The following is a 21,668-nucleotide window of genomic DNA, read 5'->3' as shown; positions in this document are numbered from 1 at the left end:
ATTTCCCAACTACCCCCTTTTCCTGTCTCGTGTCCACGTGTATTACCTACCTACTTATTAATATTATTAAAACATGATTTTCATGACCGAGTCTACCCATTCTTTCGTATTGCCATATGTTTAATATTATTACATCTAAAGTAGGTATGAGATACCTTTAGTTCCACATACAATGTCGCTAATGATAATTCGATAGCAAACATGGCGCCCATAGCGCTAAACCGTCTTCATATAGGCCAGGGTTTTCGAACCTTTTTAAGTACGCGTGCCAAAATTTCCCAAATATTATTTTTCGACTGTCTTACATGCCGAGCAGTTTTTCATGAGTAAAAAATAGTTTTTAAGAATTCTATTAAAATGATAATGTTCTAGATACCACTCAAAGAGCGCACACATATAGTTTTATCACTTTTTTTCAATCACGCCTTACATTTCGGTTCACCAATTTTGAAACTGCCTGCCAGAATTACAGCTTCACCAAGTTTTTGTTTCTTATTTATTACAGCCAATTGTTTATTTCTGTATTACTTAGTTTGGTACTTTACGCACATAATTGACAGCAGAATTCCTCCGATCAGATGAGGCATTCTTTCGCCACAGTTGTCTCAAGTATTTTAAATCGATCACAATCAGAGGTCCGTGGCGCGGTTTCCCCCATGTGACGCATAACGCCTAAAGGACATCAAACGTAATGCTTCTTCTTGAAGAGTATTTGCCTGCTATTTTTTATACAATGCGATCTGTCATTATTATTATTGATATTTTTTGTTTTCAAACGCGTGCCATGCAAAATCATCTCGCGTGCCATCGGTTCACCACCGATATAAGCCAATATGCGAATGTATTTTTTTCATTGAAGTGTTGACGGCATTTCGTCTCTTATTTGAATACCCACCATCTCTTCCCCAATGCTTAAATACAGAATTCATAATCAATAAAACGTTTTTTTAATCCAAATTTTTGTAAGGCCAACCAGAGCGTTGGAGCGGACCCTTTTTTGAGTTGCTCCGCTCTGACTCCGCTCCAGGGTCTACTCCGCTCCGGTTAAAAAGTTTTATTAAGTATTATATGTATACAAATGTTAAAAATAAATAAAAAATAAGTAGTTTTAAAATAATAGTCACTTCATTATTAATTATTCTATTAAACAAACCGACAGCAAATCGTCTCTCATTATTTGCCTTTTCTGTCAAAAAGGTGAGGTTATTTATCAATCGGCAGTGTTGCCATATTTCAATTAATTCCAGTGTTGCAAAGTGTCAAAATATACTATTTTTATTGGATTTTAGGACGAAAATTTAATAATAAAAAAAACATTCGGAGCAGTGGAGCCCTAAAATTTTTCGGTGCTCCGGCTCCGGGTAAAATCCCATTGCTCCAGTGCTCCGTGCTCCTGCTCCAAGGCATAAAGCCCACCAAGACGGACAAGCGGGCGCAGTCGGCGTGAGAAGCGTATATTCATAACCATAATCACACGCCTGTTGCCGCGCAAAACCCTTCACCTATGTAATAAGCGGCCCAAGAAGCACAAAATAATTATTATTACAGCGTCTCTCATAACAAAGCAATAAAAATATTATATTATTTCGGGGCTTGTAATTAATATTCACGACAACATTATTCTACCAGCGAAATATAGGACACGCAATAAAATTAAACAATGAGTTCTCTGTTATTAAATAATGGCTTCTCGCCGTCGATCGACGACGCTTCCAGAGCGTGATTTTGCTCGCCGCGTTCAATGAATGGACTATGTTGTATTTTCGTTCATTCATATCGCCGAGAAGCCAAAAAACGATGACTCATGGGGCGGGCGCGCATAATGCGTCGTCAAATCCAGTGTGCGCTGGCGTATTTGATTACGTTGTATTTTCGATGATTCACATAGAATATGCGCTTCTCACACCGACTGCGCACGCTCGTCCGTCTTGGTGGGCTTTATGCCCAACGCTCTGCGGCCAACACAAGTGATCGGCGAGTGAGGTGGTGTTGTGTCTTCGAGAAATATTGCATGGCGGATATTTTCACGAACTAATGAAAATCGTGAATGTTCTGGGAAAACCTAATGCCCTAGCATACTCTCGCCGAAACTGCCTGTGCGAGAGGCGAGAATGTAGTTGGCGCGCTCGGCCCCTCTCGTGTACCAAATAAAATACATAATAATAGTATGTAGTATCAGAACAAAATTGTGTGCGTAGATTCCTCGCACCTTGTTGCACTATAGCATAGTGATACTCGAACTGAGCGTCGCAGACTGTTCGACAAATTTATTAATTCCGGACAATTATAATTTAATGCGATTATTCAAGTCTAGTTGGATGAGTTTACATGGATTCAAAGTGTGAGAGAAATGAGAGTCGCTGTGTCTGATTTGATTCGAAGATTTAGTGAAATACGTGGTGAAACAGTAAGCTCACCCAAAGAACAATAGTAATAGGAAGTGTGAGTGTGACTAACCTTCTGAGGGAGGCTAAAACAAGATTTAATTCTCGGATGTGGAGAAATATGGGATACACAGTCAGCGCTCGAATTGGACTTTTTTGCGAACCGGAGCTCTGGATTATTTTACGGAAATATTTATATATATAAATACATAGTTATCGAATAATATACCTACTGTGTATTTTATAAAAATAAGATTAGTGTTTTCGATTCTTATGGCCTATTTTGGCCAATATAACTCAGATGGCTAAATTTTATTAGTTTTAGAACGAGACGGAGCGATAATTTTGGGTATTTTATGAATTAGAACGGCGCTCCGGTCCATTTCGTGTCCTGGATAAACTTAAAAACGTGTTAAACAATACGGTATTTTCAATAGTTCCATCTATATCATATGCATTAAAGTTTGTCATGTAAAACGAAATGCACATTCAATATTAGTAAATTTGACATTCCGGAGGCTTTGTAATACTTAGGATTTATGTGTCTGACCGTCGTTAAGTCAAATTATTCGCCATAGGTGGTGTAACATTTTTATTTATCACTCTGCTCTGTGTGGTCACCCATTGACGTCCCGTGGAAGTAGGCAAGCCATGCACTGATTAGGACGGCACACTCTAAGACAGTCTAACTAAGAGATGGATAATGAAGAAAGGAAAGAGAATAGTAAAAGTTTTGAAGGGTGTCGTGAAATGAAAAGTTCACATCACGCGTCAGATTTCTCTACACTTCCACAGGCTTTCCAGTATTCGAATATTACATGCCGAATTTCATTCCTTCGTGTGATTTTACGCTACTGCGACTTAAATAAGTTTTACTTAAAAACGTCCCAACTTATTAAAATATGTCATAGTTTATTATATGTATAAAACATATTCGTGTGGTTTGTTACGGTAGTGTTACTACATTTCTATCAAAACTCCGTGAAATACTGAATTCAACAGTAAAGCTGTATTTCTAATGCTTTTTTTTCGAGATTCAATAAGCGAATTCAGTCGTGTTGCCGATACTGTGAAGTTGTCACCTCTATTCCGGCCACTACTTAATGATACACTCGCCTACTACCTACCACCCCAGCACAACACCGTCGTTATTTTTTTATTTTCACAATAAATTCCCAATAAATTATTGTTACTTACCAGATGCTACAAGGCCATATCAACATTACTAATGTTTTAAGTTGATACGGATATCAAACTTATCTGTCATCAAATTCTAATTATTTGGAGAACGTATTTATCTGTAGCTACTTCGCGAATGTTATTTATTGACTGAATCGTGAAGATTTCTTCATTTCTCCATCTGATAGTTCCGGTAAGTACCGGTTCAATCAAGCCTGCCGACAAGCCATAGTTTACATTGTTTTTTTTTTATTAAATGGGTACCTACATATTATTAAAGCATCCCATAAATAGTGCAATATTTCAAAAATGTTTTAAATGATATAATTTCCATTATTATTAAAGATTTCTTCCCATCTTGCCCTTAAATTTTCAATTTCTTTGCGATAGAATTCCCACAGTCCGCTACATTAGACCACAGCAATTTATTGCTGCTCAAGTCTAATTTAGGCTAGTCAAATGACTACTTTAGAGTTGGGTATTTCCCGAGAAAATCTCAACCTCGAGATTCGGGATTTCCCGAAATGATGAAATTTTGAATTCTCGAGATTCAGTATTTCCAGAATTCTCGACATATCGGGAAATTAAAAAAAAAACCTATAAAAAAATCAGTGTAAAAACAGACAAATTCCAAAAAATATGATTTTTTTAATTTATGTAAGAAGACAAACAAAATAGAAGTAGGAAAACAACAATAATTCAAAACATTACTTATTCAAATAGGATTTCAAAAAACACAGACGGTCAATCGCTGCGTCTGACAATCGTGTACGCTTTTGAGACACAAAATTCCCTGATGTTGCAAAAATTGCACTCATTGAGTCGACGTTGGCTTAATTGTGTGTAATGCCCCGATCAGTCTTTGAACGTTTTGTGTTTTCTGTCCACTTATTTCATATATAAAATCGTTTTTTTTTTCAATCAATATTTGATAATAAAGAAATCCCGAATCCTGTAAAAAGATTCTCGAGATCCGGGATTTTCCTAAATGTGAAAAATTTCAATTCTCGAGAATTCCCGTCGGGAAATTCCCGAAACCCAACTCTAGTTAAGGCTATACTGGCAGATTGCAGACTGCAGAGGAGGCATGGTCTAAAAAGATCGTGACTAGGCGATGCGGGGATTGTGCAAATGACGCGAGCCGAACGAAATATAATTTGTCATAAAAATTCAACATGCGTCCTTTTAATGTTATGTTTATTATTATTATATTCGTAGTAATAATAGTATATTCATTGACATGTTTTTTTTTTCAAGTACATGCGGAACGTTTTTTATTCATCTTTACACGATTTAAGAATATATTCCTCCGACGCCATCACAAAACAAATTGACGTGCTCACACCTCGACTATCAGTCTCAGATTGGCGACGACTGCGAAATTTCGTTCCACCTACTGTTGAAAATTATTTGCCGTTTCACTTATGTATGCTCTTAAATACATATTTTATACATAATACGCCTACCATGAATATATTCATGGGCAGTGTCGGCTCGGTGGCTTTCTAGGTGGTGGGGTTTAGCCATTAATTATATATTACCTTATTATTATTATACAACCAGGACCAAGCTACTTATAATAATATTATTTTATAAATGGGAAAAAATAAGTAATTTTTCAGAATAAATAATAGATATGATTATCTGAGTCGTTACTCATCAATCACATCTAAAAAGCGTGCTTAAAAATATTAACTTAATTATTATAGACTTACCATTATCGGTTTTGAACAACTACATGTAGTCAGGTTTTATTACTCACCTCGGGGCTATTTGAATCGCTCCCGGTATGCGTATACTAACGCTAATGCATTCGCATCATTTGTAGAACGAGATTTGTACCGCGATGACGGGGTGGACCCGAGTCATCCCGGTCAGCGAAAAATAGACGCCATAAATTTATTTATTATTTGTACATATGTTTCACCGTGAAATAGGGCAAATTTAATTAAATTAATTATTTTAATACCGCGTAGTCATCATTATATCATTACATTATTTACAAACACTGCTTTATTTATTTGTAAGTATAATAATCATATATATATATATATATATAATTGCGACGGGCTTAGATGGATAAAATATATTTAATTTAATCATGTAATTAAGTAAGTATAATATTATGACAATGATAATAATATTGGACGTGTATTTTGACGGTATGGCAACCCTTAAGGTAGAGCCGCCCCTGTTCATGGGAATATACTATTATTACGAGAAATACCCCGTTCATAAATACCATTGATATTCCCATCCCACGGTAGCCTCGAGAGCTTCTGAATTTAACGATCATATGAATTGGTTAGTGCTTATGGCAAACATGGGAGTACAAAGGAAAAATGAGGCAGTTCTGGAAAATACTTAACAATGGGAAAAGTGTAAGGCATGTGCGTCCTTAGTATTGAATGAAGGACGAAGAGAACCCCCTCTCCCTCCCACGCCTTCGTCCACCACTAAGTTCACAATAAGGAACGATGGAAAATATTTCCGGAAATTTGATTTACATTAAATACCTAAGTGTTGACTAGATATTTAACACGAGCGTGCCTATTTTTCCTCTGAAACATTTTGATCCTGTCGAGGATTAGTCCAATGGCGAACCATTTTCTAAAAATGTGGAAAATTACTTTTTGTTTTTACATTTTATTTGTTGCAAATTTACCAAAAGTACCTATCACATATATTCTAAATATACATAGGCACCTACTTAATTTACACTTTAGTAAGATATTCGTTATGTTATTATTTATTCGCCGCTAAAGCCACGTTGACACGGTCCAAGCACGATCCAAGTACACTTGGACCGAGTGCCATCCAAGTGACAGCTTCATACAAATTATTCCTATCCAAGCTAACTTGGATGAGCAGGACGCGGTCCAAGTAGCTTGGATAGGAATAAGTAGTATGAAGATGTCTCATACGAGTGCACTTGGATGGCACTCGGTCCGAGTGTACTTGGATCGTACTTGGACCGTGGCAACGCGCTTTAACCGAAGACTTTTTGAAGATAATTGAAGTCGCGGTTTATAAGAGAAACCTACAAAGGTGATGTTTTAAATTCGATTTGAAATAATTCATTAATAAAAATGAGGTTTATTTTTCCATTGAATTAAATGTATTACATTTTTTTTACAGACATATTGCTACTGACATAATATGTATCGATAAAAATAATCTTCAAATTACCTATTAAAAAATATTAAATTATTAAAACACCGACAAAACAAGCAAGTGTTGCCTGATGCAGTAAATTTGAAAATAAAGTAACTAGAGTCTGTCTTCTATAAGCTGGCGTGTGGTCCCCCCTCCCCCCGCTTCAGTATCCATCTCGTTCCCTCCCTTTGAAAACTTGCAACAGTTGAACGCGATGGCACAATGCTTTCCGTGTGACGTGTACCCCACTTTATAAAATACAGACTCTATGTACAAAACTTTTGCATACAAACATCGAGCTTCCCCCGTAGTAACTCGAAAATGTTCAGCGTGTCCATAGGTTCGCCACCCCTGTCATACACTATCACTAGTTTTTGGTTATAATATGTAAATATTGTTTATAATAAACAACTTCAACCTCAAAGATGCACAGTTCGACAAGTTTTATTTGTAATTGAATTTCTTGATGCAATGGCGTAACAAAGTTTCTTACCCCCGTTTCAGACGGGACACCGGTGTCGCGCTCGTTTATAATAAGGAGGCCTTTGTATTCGAATAAAGGGACCTTTGTAGTATGTTTATGAACGCTCAGAGCTAATGAGTCAACGCATACTTGCGCGATATAAATTAGAACATAAAACTGGCTGCGGTCATAAAAAACATGTGTATCGACGGCTTGAGAATGTAGCGGCCGACGGAAAAGTGTACCGGACACGCTTTGACTCATTAACTCGGGGCGTTCATAAACATAATACAAAGGCCCTTTTATTCGAATACAAAGGCCTCCTTATTATATACGAGCGCGACACCGGTGTCCCGTCTGAAACGGGCCTTAGTTCTCTTCTATCAACTGCTAAATGTATGTCGCTATTGTTTATCCCGGCTTAGCCATCTCATACTGACGTTTGTTTTTTTGTTGTTACAGGGATAACCCGAGGGACGCCAGAAACAAGGCGGAGAAGCAACGACGGGACAAGCTGAATGGCTCCATCAACGAGCTGGCGACGCTGGTCCCCCTCGTTGCAGAATCTTCGAGGAAGATCGACAAGACCGGAATACTGCGACTCACTGCACACGATCTCAGAAAAGAACATGGTAAAGAAATTATCTCCCCACCAGACGTATTGGTGTGTAGCTGCTACAACTGAACCATTCTAGCTATTATATTATTCAGAAAGACTTTCTGTAAAGGATAAGGCGTCCATTTCAAAATTCCTATATGTTCACAATTATGGCCAAAATATACCAAAAAACTTCTTCTCCCCAAAAACCAAATGGCGGCTATAGTACACACTAAACTTTATTAGTCATACGTATTTGTTTTCATTGAAATAAGACTAAAATTTACAGATGGTGTTGGTTAGTTTTATAGTGTTGTATCTATAAAATATATAAAATTATGCAATTAAATTATACATAACTTTGAATATTTTATAGATAGAATAATATTTTGTATCTAGTATGGTGTGGGTTAGGCAGGGCTTAATGAATTTAAAAAAAAATAACCAACAATATGTGTAATGTATTCTTAATCCAACGAAAACAAATAAGTATGAATGAAAAAGTGTGCACAATTTTGTTGTATCGCTCAAAGTATAATAAAACTATTGTGGTATGGTTAGGCAGGGTTTAATTGATTTTACAACGTTTTTCTTAGGTCGTATTCTTATTTGTCCGGTACAAATCTTGCAATCGATTTTTAACTAACTTCCCGACTAGCTAGTAGACATTTGAAACTTTTAGAATATATTATATCAGAACACAATGCCAATGCATTTTTTTAAATACTTTTAGCCATCTTTCAGTAGAATTGAATTCATTTTTAGTTAATTCTGTTGTGTATGAAAAGTTATTTCGATACCATTATTGGTTGCTAGGGGGTCCTAGCACTCCTAGCAACTAAATTATTAAATAATATATACCTACGTTCATTATTCAGTATTTCTACCAAGTACAATTTTTTTTGATCGTTTAAGCTAATCAAGTCAAGTTTATATGATTCAACGGAAAATTTAAGAACGTTGTATATAAAAAGTTTTTTTTATCTTGTAATTATTTAAAAACTAACCAACACCATCTGTAAATTGTAGTCTTGGTTCAATAAAAACAAATACGTATGACTTGTTAGTCAGTTTAGTGTGCACTATTTATGGCGGATCTTAGCAGCCTACCTCCACCCTTCGCTAATGCTACATGACGCATATGACGCAATTTCGTCGTCAGAAAATGTAAAAGGGAGCCTCCAAATAATTCAAACCAGTCTTAAAATTATTAAATTCTACCAACATTTTAAAAAGATCTGTATTGACATCCCATGAGACCAGGTAGATCATGCGTTGCTAAGAGACAATAAATTAAGACAGAATTTGTATATATTGTGGGCGGAAATTCGTTTCGTCTGCGGTGCTAACGTCTCTCTATTAGTACCTATTTTAATATAAATTCTTTGAAATTCAAAGCTAATATTACATTTACAGGTATACTGCTTCTTGTATGTATTGTGATTTGTAAAAATGGAGTCAGCTTACGCAAATAAACGCGATTTACCCATGTTATAAACCATGTAAAATTTAAACAAAATAAAAATAATAATTCGTCGTGCATGAACATAAATTTGGAAAATTAAAATTCGATTGTAATTTTTTTTATCGTGGGGAGGCTTAAAAGCAAGTAAAACACATTTTTTAGGCTTGTATTCAGTGTCGCCATATTTTTCTATGCTGTTTATAGTACAAAGGCGTAAAAAATATAGTATTTCTGTAAAAAATATAGTACAGGAAAATTTTTCGGGTAGTAATTTGGCATATTTGGCGTAAAATTATAGTATTTTACATTTTTTGCAGAATCAAAATTATAGTATTGTACTATAATTATTATAGTACGGTTGGCAACACTGCTTGTATTACACAGGGTTTAATTGAATTTTGAAAACTAGCAAACACTATCTAAACATTATAGTATTAGTTCAATGAAAATAAATAAGGTTGACTGACAAATTTTAGTGTGCACTATTTATGTCGGATCTTAACAACCTGCCTCCACCCTTCGCCACTGCCGTACAGACTATGGGTGCACGGTCATGGGGGGGGGGGGGTGACAGGGCTCTAGCCTAGGGCAGCGTGGCGGGTCTACCAGTTAAATGAAAATAAACACCACAAAATTTGAGAAGTGGATTTTAATTTTATAATTATTGTTAAGCAATATATGATGTAGGATCGCATGTTACTTGGCTATCATAAAAGGCGATCGCGATCAGTTCTTCATAATATGATGGCGAGTGCCGATAATTCAAGTGGATTTATTTAAAAACACGGAACACCCTTTATTTTATACGGAACCTGGAATTCCACGGAATATCATTCGGGGAACACTACTGTAGAACATTACACTACCCTGAACCTTAGGGATAGGATAGGATAGGATAGGATAGCGATACATGGTTCTTGCATGTTTTTTTTTTCATATTGATTGGTTTGTCATTTTAGTGTATTTATTTTCAGTTTTCGGCAACTCAATGGGAACATGCCATATGAAATTAAAGCCACAGGTCGTTGATACCTTGATCAACATGATGGGCGGTTTCCTGATAACAACTACTTGCAAGGGAATCATCCTCGTTGTTACAACAAATATCGAGCAATACCTCGGACATTGCCAGGTGAAAACTCAAACCTTATACATTACATTATAATTAGTTCGATAAAGTGATAATGAAAAATATTACCTACTTAATTTATATCAGTAATTAATATATTAATTAAGTAAATAATTAATTAATATATTAATTAAGTAAATAATTAATTAATATATTAATTAAGTAAATAATAAATTAATATATTGATTAATTAATTATTGACCATAATTAACGATAATTATAAATCAAGGGCCAAATGCCTAGTCATAATAATATTCATAAGTAGAGTCTGTATTCTATAAACTGGTGTACACGTCACACGGAAAGCATTGTGCCATCTTATTCAACTGTTGCAACAGGTTTCAATGGGAGGGAACAAGATAGATGCTGAAGCGGGGAGAAACCTGCACGCCAGCTTATAGAAGACAGACTCTAGTTAAGTGACCAGCAATGATACTATATTGCAGCATAATTGAAAAACGCAACAAATACAAGTACATATTATTATGCATAAAGTTTTTTATTTAGGTATATATTATTATTGCATTTCATATTGTGATATTTTGGTTCATCTTATCTTTTATACAAAACTTACTATATTAATTGTTGAATTAATTATCTGTATAACATATTTCATTACTTTTCATTTTTTAATTTTACCACTATGTTCATAAGTATGACTAAACATCTGGGGCCAAATATAAAAGTGTCAACGTTATGTTATACTAACTAATTATGAACTCGTTGCATACCTAGTTGATAGTTATTTGTAATTAACTAAAGTCATGTTTTATGTACCATTTCGCTAACTACAATATAACTATGCAACAGGTTTATAATTATCTAGTTTAACATAACGCCGGCTCTCGTGGTGCAGTGCGTAAGGCGCTGGCCTTCCATCCCGGAGTTCTGGGTTCAATTCCCGGTGAGGTCAAAATATATTACATAATCTAATATGTAAATTCCTCAAGCCTGGAAGTTTTACCACTAGTATTGGACTTCACGGCTTGTTGTGGTGTTTAATAAAGAAACAAAGAAGATAATCACACCGACATCTATGCATATGGCCCTCGGTTAGATTAATTTAACGGCAACAACTCTGCATATCGGCTGTTGTCCTAATTCAATAGAATGAAATGTTAAAAAAAAATATTTATACTTCAGACTGATTTACTGGGCCAGAATATCCTGAATCTTACTCACCCTGACGACATTGAAAAGCTAAAGAAAGAACTGATGCCGAGGGAGACACCGATTGCTCCAAATGGTCAATTACTCGCATTGCCATCAACCGATACTACTACCCAGGAAGAAGACAGTTTCAAAGAGGAGCGTAGAGATTTTCAAATAAGGTACATTATATCAATTCTGTATTACATTAAAAGAATATAATTCCACAAGACCCGTATTGCGATGATCATTACTTTATTTTGCTTCTCGTACTAAAATTGTCACAAGAAAGTACCATAATTTAATTATTATTATTCAAGACTACTAAAAAAAATTCACACCATCTACTACTGTCCGACAACAAGATCTCGTCGATAACCGGATGTCTCTGTAGTCGCATATGAAAGACTTCTCAGTGACGATCCTGTCATGACGGCAACGTGTGTTTAAATAATGTATCAGCTCTCTTTTTAGAAAGGACTCCTTTTCTTCACAATAAACCAAAAGTTTACTAACAATAATTGAATGTAGTTATGCAGAATGTAGCCAGTCCACAATAATGTCGACCTGAGATAATGGCACAATGTGTGTAAAATGTCAAATTGTAAATAGTATTTTATTTCAAGAATAATTTTTTTGCGGCTTGGCTATTTTCAGCAGAATGTCGAGAAATCTTTCTCGCATCTGATCTATATCATATCTCATTTTTTTAGTTTTTGTGGACTGGCTACTTTCTGCATAACTATGTCCAATTTTCATTCAATATATATTTTTATTATAAAAAAGCATCAAATTACGTAAATTGATATTCCTGTACACCAGTCCTCCGCAACCGGTGTGCCGTGAGACGATACTAGGTGTGCCGCGGCGCATTGCTCCCAAAAAAAATACAAATAATTTTGTATATTATACAATACTTATTCAATAGCTAAATTTTCGTACATCGCTGGTAATATATTTGAGTACCTGTATTAACTTAATAAAACAATGCAAGGTCAGAATGAAAATATATTGTCATGCTCTGATAAAGTAGGAGTTAAGACAGGGATCTCTACAAATGAAAAACGTAAGGAGCTACCAGACCACCATTGAAAACAAACAATTAATTTTAGATCCGTCTCAAAAACATTTAACTTTGCTGCAAAATAAATTTCATCATTAGGTACTTTCATACAATCAATATAACTGGATTCGAAACCCTTTTGCAACCAATGCTGAAAATTCTATAGAAGCGCTTTCTCTATAAATTCGAGAGGAATTGGTTGGATTGAGAAACAACTAAAACTGACCTTCGCCGATGTTCCATTGGCTATTTTCTGGATTTCGGTTAATATCCTCGGATTTCCGATTTCCTATCGCAGTTCAGCTCCCATTTCCTACGACATATCTAGGTAAGCAAAGTTTTTCAACTCAAGTTATAACTGAAGGAAAGGATCTGAACTTGAAGGATCTTGACCCAGAACTTCGGGTTGCTCTTTCAAATGTCAAGTCAAATTATATAAAACTTTTACGTTCATTGAAACAAGCTCAGTTATCACATTAATCAGTTATTATATTGATAATATAAATACATGGAAATATGTACATTTTTCGTTCTTCGTCTGTGTTATGTTGTTTGTATCTTTAATTATTTATCAAATAAAAATACATAAATTAATGTAATTTTGGTGCATGGCCCCCACAACGGGGAGCTGACAGGGCTTAACCCGACAACTATCCATAATTCAAGTGGATGTAGGTATCTATTAATAAATACAAAAAATTGCTAAACATACAACATACAATCAATACCGTTAATTAATTTTATCTCGAACACCATTTGAAAAACACTATTTTAGAGTATCACACTCTCTTTAACCTTAGCGATAGGTAGGGGGGGTGCCAAAAATCCTGGCTCGGGGTCCCCATTCAGGATGTGGGGTCCACATTTTGGTGTATAAATTGTTTTACGTGTGGTATGCCATGGAATTTTGAGAAGACCTTTGGTGTGCCGTGGGTGAGAAAGGGTTGCGGAGCACTGCCATACAGAAGTGTTAAATGAAATGATAAAATTAGGAGCGTTCCTCATTTGAGACCGAACTACGATTAACTGCATAGGAGGGGCTTGTTGATTCACAGTTTTAACACGTAGACAAGAAGTTCTTGCTCGACAATAATTAAAGTTATTGATTGGCTAAAAAGAGAAAAGTATTGCAACTGAACTGACAATAAAACTCTATATTAAATAAATTATTTTAATTAGGTACCCAGAATATCCAGAGAAATATCCAGGTAATCCAGAGAAAACAAAATTAATGGAAATGGGTTTGCTTCCTGGGTGAAGCCGTAACAAGATTTTAATATTGACTGTGGATAAATACGAGATAAACTCAAACACATATTAAAGAATATGTTATTTTCAATAGTTACGTCTGTATCATAATTACGCATTAAAGTTTTTCATTTGCAGAAGCAAAAATTTCAAAGCTGAAGAATGGGTAGAATTATCTATTCAGCTTGCAGCTTGCGTTAAGATGAACAAGTAGTTTTCACCTCAGTTACTCAACGCATGTTGAATCTGACGTATCGTAATATAATGCACCGTTAGCACAACAGGGTAACTAAATTGTGTAACTTTACTTGCACACGTGTATTATAACTAATTATTCTGTTTTTTTGGATTGCGCACGCGCACTAGAGAATATGGAATGTCATTGTTTAATTTCAGTATTGCAAATATCTTCCTAACTATTTGCTTCAAATAATAAAAGGACAATAGATTTGCAGATGACTAATGATAATTTATTATCTCCACATATTTTTCACCCTAGAATGTCATTCAGTGGCGAAGGCTCCATACTAAGCGATTATTTAAAGCTTACCTTCTATTTTCAAGTATTTAATTTAAATAAATAAATATCTATATTGTAGGACATTGTAGGTTATAATAAAAATATTGATTGCCATCTATCGTCGTTATTTATAAGTAGAGCGTTTAATTTAGTCAAGTTTCGAATCAAAAATAAATGACGGAACGTCACAACGTGAGTGCTATTTTTAGAATTATTTCAACGATAATCCAAGCCGAATTTTCTACCGCAATTCAGTTGCCAACTTCATGCACGTCTGCGTTTTTGTTCCCGACTCGGAAGCGTAAACAGGACAAGCTTATGGGCTATGTTGATTTGTTTATTATCTATGCTTATCTTTTAAAGCAAATACTAAATAATAAGGATGATTAAAAAAAATAATAATTATTGTGTTCGATCACATATAATTTATAAATTGTTATTAAAAATAAATATTGTATTAATTCGCGATTATTATTTAGGTTACTTCAGTCATAGACAAACATAACATGCTATTTACAGTTCATGTCATTTTGTCATTTCAAAGCGGTGATAAAGGTTTATTCTATAATACAAAATTCAGTGTGTTACTGTGTTTGAACGTGGATAAATTATCTCATGTTGTACCGAAATCATTCGCCACTGCTTATAATATATAAGTATTTATTAAATTGTGCAGTGTCCCGATAGAAAATGTGCGAACGATTGCATTTAAAAATTATCAAAGCTTGACCTTCCAAGGGTTCATTTAGATTTGAATACAGCAAAAAAACTTATATTAGACATTTTCACAACAATTTATATGATAAATATTTGTTTTTAACTGGCAGTTATACATTAAACAAACTTTTTTGTTGGCGATGCGTATTGTTTGGTAAAGAAAAGTATGCGTGGAATTCTACTGCCATAAGTGATTTAAATAATTTGACAAATTCAGCGGTGAAACCTATGACCAGTGTGTCGTCATTAGTATGCACCTATTCATCAGTAGTAATATCGTAAGTATTATCTTCTTATTTACCGTAAGTTACCTGACAAGTGTGCTCTTTTTCTCTGATCTCCACAGCTTACCTATTTCCAAAAGTCACCCTTCGCCACTGCTGTCATTTGTATAAAGAACATGCTTGAACCTTTTGACATTTGACATTATTAAATCATTGTTAATTTTCAAACAAACAAAAATGGCTTAAACTACACTATTCTAGATAAAACCTTTATGAAACTAATTGTATGGAATCATAAGTATCTTTTAACCTGATCTGTGCCAGGAGGTTTTGTATGGCGGCAAGTGAATGAATTTTTTAGCAAAAATAAAACCTTATTAATATGTTTTTTTTTTTTTAAATATATTGAAAGTTTATCATTAACACTTACCAATTATATGCAAAATATCTCATTTTGACCAGTATTCTTCCGAAAAAACACAAGTTTAACTTTTAAAAATTGTCAGGGTTGCCACAAAACTTGTAGAAAGAGTTTTCAAGTCAATAGTGTTCTACCGTGTGGTAAGTTTCAAAACACGGTACCGAACAGAGGGCCACTTTGCTTTGTTTACACCGATACCTTGATTCTTTTCTTAATCCAATTCGCTATTGCCGAAACTTTCAAAATCTGATCCTGATTTTGAGCTATTGAACGAATTTATTTTTGGCACAAAATCTCCAGTTTCCCATTCGAAAACTGGCATCGATTCATCAACAGTAGGAGAATGAGATGTATCTTGTTCTTCGTCTCATCATTTAATCCAAAATCACTTATCAGATTCGGAGTAATGCGAACCCTGTCCAAAAGATCGTCAGCCGATTGATGAAGTCCCTGAGTACTCGATTCTCTTTCCATATTCAAGCGGTGGAAAAATCAGAATGGAAAGTCACAAAAATAGTTCTAACACCATAGAAACTATGAATTGATAATATAAATTTGTTAACTAAAAACACTTTGTACTATACCAGGGGGGGGCAAACTGCGGCCCGCCAGGTATTTTTTTGCGGCCCGCCATCATTAATTGTACTTCTGATTACAAATAACTTTTTTTTATATATTTTTTAAAAAATATTGACAATAGATTAAAATTTGAAGAATTTCTTGTTTCGTAAATGTATTATCTCAGTACATCTTCCTTGCGTCTCGTCTCACACTATGTAACCACTATTTTCTACGTTGAACATCGATTTCAATAGATATTGATAGTGTGCCGACAGAGCTACAACTTGAGATTATTGATCTGCAGTGTGACACTGATTTAAGAGAATTGCATCGTCGTGAAGAAATCTCCAAATTTTACAATTCCCTTAATTCAGACAATTTCGACCAACTTAGAGATTATGAAAGAAAAATGTTCGTTATTTTTGGATCAACCTATATATGTGAACAAACATTTTGGATCATGAACCTCAATAAAAATTCTTTACGATCAAATATTTCCGATGCCCATTTAGAAGCAGCTTTGAAACAGCAGTTTCCCATTCGAAAACTGGCATCGATTCATCAACAGTAGGAGAATGAGATGTATCTTGTTCTTCGTCTCATCATTTAATCCAAAATCACTTATCAGATTCGGAGTAATGCGAACCCTGTCCAAAAGATCGTCAGCCGATTGATGAAGTCCCTGAGTACTCGATTCTCTTTCCATATTCAAGCGGTGGAAAAATCAGAATGGAAAGTCACAAAAATAGTTCTAACACCATAGAAACTATGAATTGATAATATAAATTTGTTAACTAAAAACACTTTGTACTATACCAGGGGGGGGCAAACTGCGGCCCGCCAGGTATTTTTTTGCGGCCCGCCATCATTAATTGTACTTCTGATTACGAATAACTTTTTTTTATATATTTTTTAAAAAATATTGACAATAGATTAAAATTTGAAGAATTTCTTGTTTCGTAAATGTATTATCTCAGTACATCTTCCTTGCGTCTCGTCTCACACTATGTAACCACTATTTTCTACGTTGAACATCGATTTCAATAGATATTGATAGTGTGCCGACAGAGCTACAACTTGAGATTATTGATCTGCAGTGTGACACTGATTTAAGAGAATTGCATCGTCGTGAAGAAATCTCCAAATTTTACAATTCCCTTAATTCAGACAATTTCGACCAACTTAGAGATTATGAAAGAAAAATGTTCGTTATTTTTGGATCAACCTATATATGTGAACAAACATTTTGGATCATGAACCTCAATAAAAATTCTTTACGATCAAATATTTCCGATGCCCATTTAGAAGCAGCTTTGAGAATATCAACTACAAAATTAACACCTGAATTTAAAAAAATGTTAAAAAAGGTACATCAGTTTCATTCTTCTCATTAATTTTTTGTAATGTTTATTTTTCGTGATAATAAATAGTGTATATCTAAAAATGGTATTTTACTTGCGGCCCGCCGCTCATTTTTAATTCTTGAATTTGGCCCTCCATCCAAAAAGTTTGCCCCCACCTGTACTATACAATTAATCCTGTCACTTGACGGAAGAAACACAATTGAAACAAACACTCACAGATCAAGAAACGCAATCGCAATTGTGAACATACCGACGAATTACCGAAATAATTTGGCAAATATTATAAACAAATTTTTCTTCCATGCCTACTATTTGTAATGAAAGAAATGAACTACACACTCCAATAATTCCAGGCGCGAAATAAATAAGATGACACACTTCAACAAAAAAAATATTCCAACTGTACAAAGGAAGTTCCCAAAAATATTCACATACAAGCAATGACATTAATATGGACGAAGCATCTGGAAAAAAAAATGACACTCACTTTTTTGTCGGGTCTGCCGAATGGCATAATCTGTTCTAACGCCATAACAATAAAGGTGATATTGCTATAAATTCTCGAAGCTTCTTGTCGGGTCTGCCGAATGGTTCGGCTCGAACGGGTTCGCTCAAACGAACATTGATACTAGAAACACAGTTCTAACGCCATTACAATAAAGGTGATATTGCTATAAATTCCCGATGCGTGATATCGCATAATGGATATTGCGTGATGTCTACCTATGCACGTGCGAATGTTACGTTTGAATTTACTTGCTAGCTACTGTACTGAGTGAGTAGTCCATTAATAATGTCATTGCATACAAGTGATATTTCATTTGAACAGAAGGAAATCCCGAATAATATTTTCTTTGAATAAAAGCTGAAGTAGTAACCCTATACTAGCGGCATATATTGGATAAACAGCGAAGCTCTTTTTAAAACAGTCATATCAACTTAAATTAAAATGAATTTAAATAAATTAGTGTTGAATACTCCTCATAATAGATGTCACTACATGCTCGAGATTTTAAATTATTCAAAAGAAATGCCTGAGCCTGGCCATATAATTTTTTTGTCAAAAACAATTTCAGACTGGCACGAGCTGTTCAGCGTTCAGAAGTTCCTCAATATGAGTTGTGTCGCATGGACGGGTCGCTACGCCGCGCTGACCGTGCGACTCCAGGAAGCAACTCTGCCGGGCAGGTTGTGCGGCGACACCGAGCAAGAGGAGACGAAGCTATATCCCCCAGTGGAAATGATGTGGTTAGTAACTATTTTTATATATTAACAACAGCACTGCCATGCAACTTATAATAGTGACATGTAAGAGATAACTATTCATGTACAGTAAAAACAAAACAATAAATCGGTTGGTCGATGGTATGCATGCAGATGGGGGCCATACTATACACCTGCCAGCCAATGAGCGCGTACTCGTAGGCATTCGTACGCATACAATCCACGAACCGAATGATTGTTTTGTTTTTACTGTACATTGTGTATATGCATTTAGAGCCGTTTCACACGAGACACTGGTGTTTGGACACCGTATCTCTGGACACTGCATATACATATAAATGAATGCAACACACGTGCATCTCTGTCTAAACATGCCCATTCATGTATGAGTAAGTGCAGCCTCTCGAGACACCTGTGTCTAGCCACCGGTGTCTCGTGTGAAACGTCTTTTAGTATAAATGAATACTAAATATTTTTCTTATTATGTAATTAATGTTAGTATAATACCGTCGCAATGCCCTTATAATGCAGAATCATTTTTTGTATCTAAATGGACCAGAACCATCCTTTTCTTTAAATTACTTTGTAATAAATACAGCATGCATATGCTATAAAAACAACAATTTAAATACCTACATGTGTTTAAATATAGGATAATGAAATTTGTTTTTCATCTCCTGAACATTTGACATTATTTGGTCTATTCGACAAACCAATCCTACAGCGACGATACTGCACTACATCACTACGGACCATTTTAAATAAAGACAATTTTGTTGTTTTTCAAGACTCTAAAAGATCCGTCATAGAATCATAAAAAGAGAAATACACCCACATCTAGGGATGTCATATCGAAAGACAAAGTATTGATACTAGTGTTGGTAGAAAAGTATCATTACTCGCAAGCAAGGAAGCTTTTTATCCAATCTCAAAAAGCAGAAAAAAGTCTCGATGGATATTATCGGAAGATTTTTGTCCGCAAGAGCTTTTTTTCAAGTCCACTCGACAAAAAGTATTGAGACCAATGCAAGGCCGGATTTATGTTTGATACCCCCAGAAATACAACTTATTAAAATGACATACCATTTGGTCTATTCGACAAACCATTTTGCCATTGTATATGAATTTTGCAAGATGGCGGATGTTTCTTCAGTATGACAAACGTCAAACACCGTATATTTTGAGGTTATGAATAATGACACATGGGATGAATTGACATTATGCACCCAACAAGTTCGAATTTGAGACATTCGAAATTTTAAACTTAAATTCTCAGTGAGAAGTAGCTTTCTGGTTAGTTTTGAGAGTGACATATCGTTGTTGACTTCAGCACTCCCAAATGTCAAATGAATTTGTACCTAAGCACGTAGCGTGCAATGTGGCAGTAGTATTTTTAGTATACAAGCATAGCACCTAGCTTAGCACTAAGCGAAGCACTTCGGTGTGGCCATGGCCTAAATAATACATGCATCGGTCAAAATATTTATAGTTAAAAAATACATCAAAAAACCATAAAAAACATAGCATCTAGCTCAGGACTAGCGAAGCACCTGCCTATGTGGCCGAAGCCTAAGTGACACGATAAAATTAACCAACACATAGGTGACTAAATCACGTAGCGAGGCGCGAAGCGTGCAGTGTGGCCATTGCGATAGTATAGTATGCGTCCATTCGCTAGGATATGTCACCTAGCTCGTAGCAAAGCACCAAGCAAGGCACCTACCTGTGTGGCCTTAGCCTTATGATTTTTGGTATTATTCAAAATTCGGGTCATTAGAAATTGTGCATAGTAAAGATTTCTTAAGGTAGCATATTTTATTTCAATTGATTTCAATAATTTATTTTATTGACAGTAACTAGCTACCTACCCATGTCGAACTTTCGGATGATGCAAATTCATTCATGTGGAGCTGCTGCTTCGTCTGCTTCAAGTTTTTTTTGTAAATGTTTTCAAATTTTACTTTTTGAACATCTTCTACCAATTTGTTTTCGAATCAATTCAATTCAATTCGAAATATTAGTCAAGAAATATTGATTCTTTTTTCTATAAATCACAATATTTACAATCGTAATACTAAGATTTAAAATAATATTTATGTTGTATCTGAAAAGTTATACTTCACTGGAAGTACTTTAAATTTTTTACTTCAATATCTCTTAATTCGTACTCTATTTACAACATATAATAATATGAATAAATAATTTATAACGTTATTTGTTTCGGCCTGAAATTATTAACCATTCGAATTTACACACCCACGAAATGTATATTGTATTTCCTTCCATGTTATAGACAGGAATATTAATTATGACCACAATAATAATTAACTGCTGATATTGTGGTTGTACCATTAGCAAATCTGTATCTGGGATACAGTCTTCAAGGGCAATGAAACACTTGTTTACTGATATAGAATCATAATATATATAGAATATAATAATATCGCTGCTACTTACAAATAAAACTTTTCCTGGTTACATTAATGTTATTATTTACTTATTTTATTTCTATGGGTCAAAGCTGAACATTGACATTATTATATTAGTCTATTTACAAATAGAAAACATGTAGGTAGTCATTTTATCATTGGTTAATTGACTTTGTCACCCATTTGTCACAACATTTATTACCTGTGTATAATAAAAATAATAATTAACATTTGATCTGATTAGATAAGAATTTTATTGTGGCTAAACATTGTGAACCCACTACAGTTTTCGAAGGCTAATTTTTCTCATTGTATATAGGGATTGCAATACCGGTATACCAGTATTTTTTGATACCGAAATACCGGTTTTAAAA

At 34.8% G+C, this 21,668-nt stretch overlaps 1 protein-coding gene across 5 annotated transcripts in view; it reads left to right on the top strand.

The window, feature by feature from the left end:
* Nucleotides 1–21,668, top strand: part of LOC147079578 (uncharacterized) — a 144,107-nt gene that overhangs the window by 109,058 nt on the left and 13,381 nt on the right. For all 5 annotated transcript variants that reach the window (XM_085942122.1, XM_085942099.1, XM_085942106.1 and 2 more), the window contains exons 3-6: nucleotides 7,645–7,814; nucleotides 10,220–10,377; nucleotides 11,518–11,705; nucleotides 18,718–18,889. In XM_085942122.1, the coding sequence (XP_085798248.1) occupies nucleotides 7,645–7,814; nucleotides 10,220–10,377; nucleotides 11,518–11,705; nucleotides 18,718–18,889 (688 nt within the window). The remainder of the gene's footprint in view (nucleotides 1–7,644; nucleotides 7,815–10,219; nucleotides 10,378–11,517; nucleotides 11,706–18,717; nucleotides 18,890–21,668) is intronic.

Source organism: Rhyacophila brunnea, unplaced genomic scaffold, assembly GCF_057557595.1.
Source record: "Rhyacophila brunnea isolate RB1 unplaced genomic scaffold, BYU_Rbru_1.0 scaffold_1, whole genome shotgun sequence".
Lineage (NCBI taxonomy): Eukaryota > Metazoa > Arthropoda > Insecta > Trichoptera > Rhyacophilidae > Rhyacophila > Rhyacophila brunnea.
The sequence above is the reverse complement of the archived record's forward strand: the minus strand, read 5'-3'. Positions and strand labels throughout refer to the sequence as shown.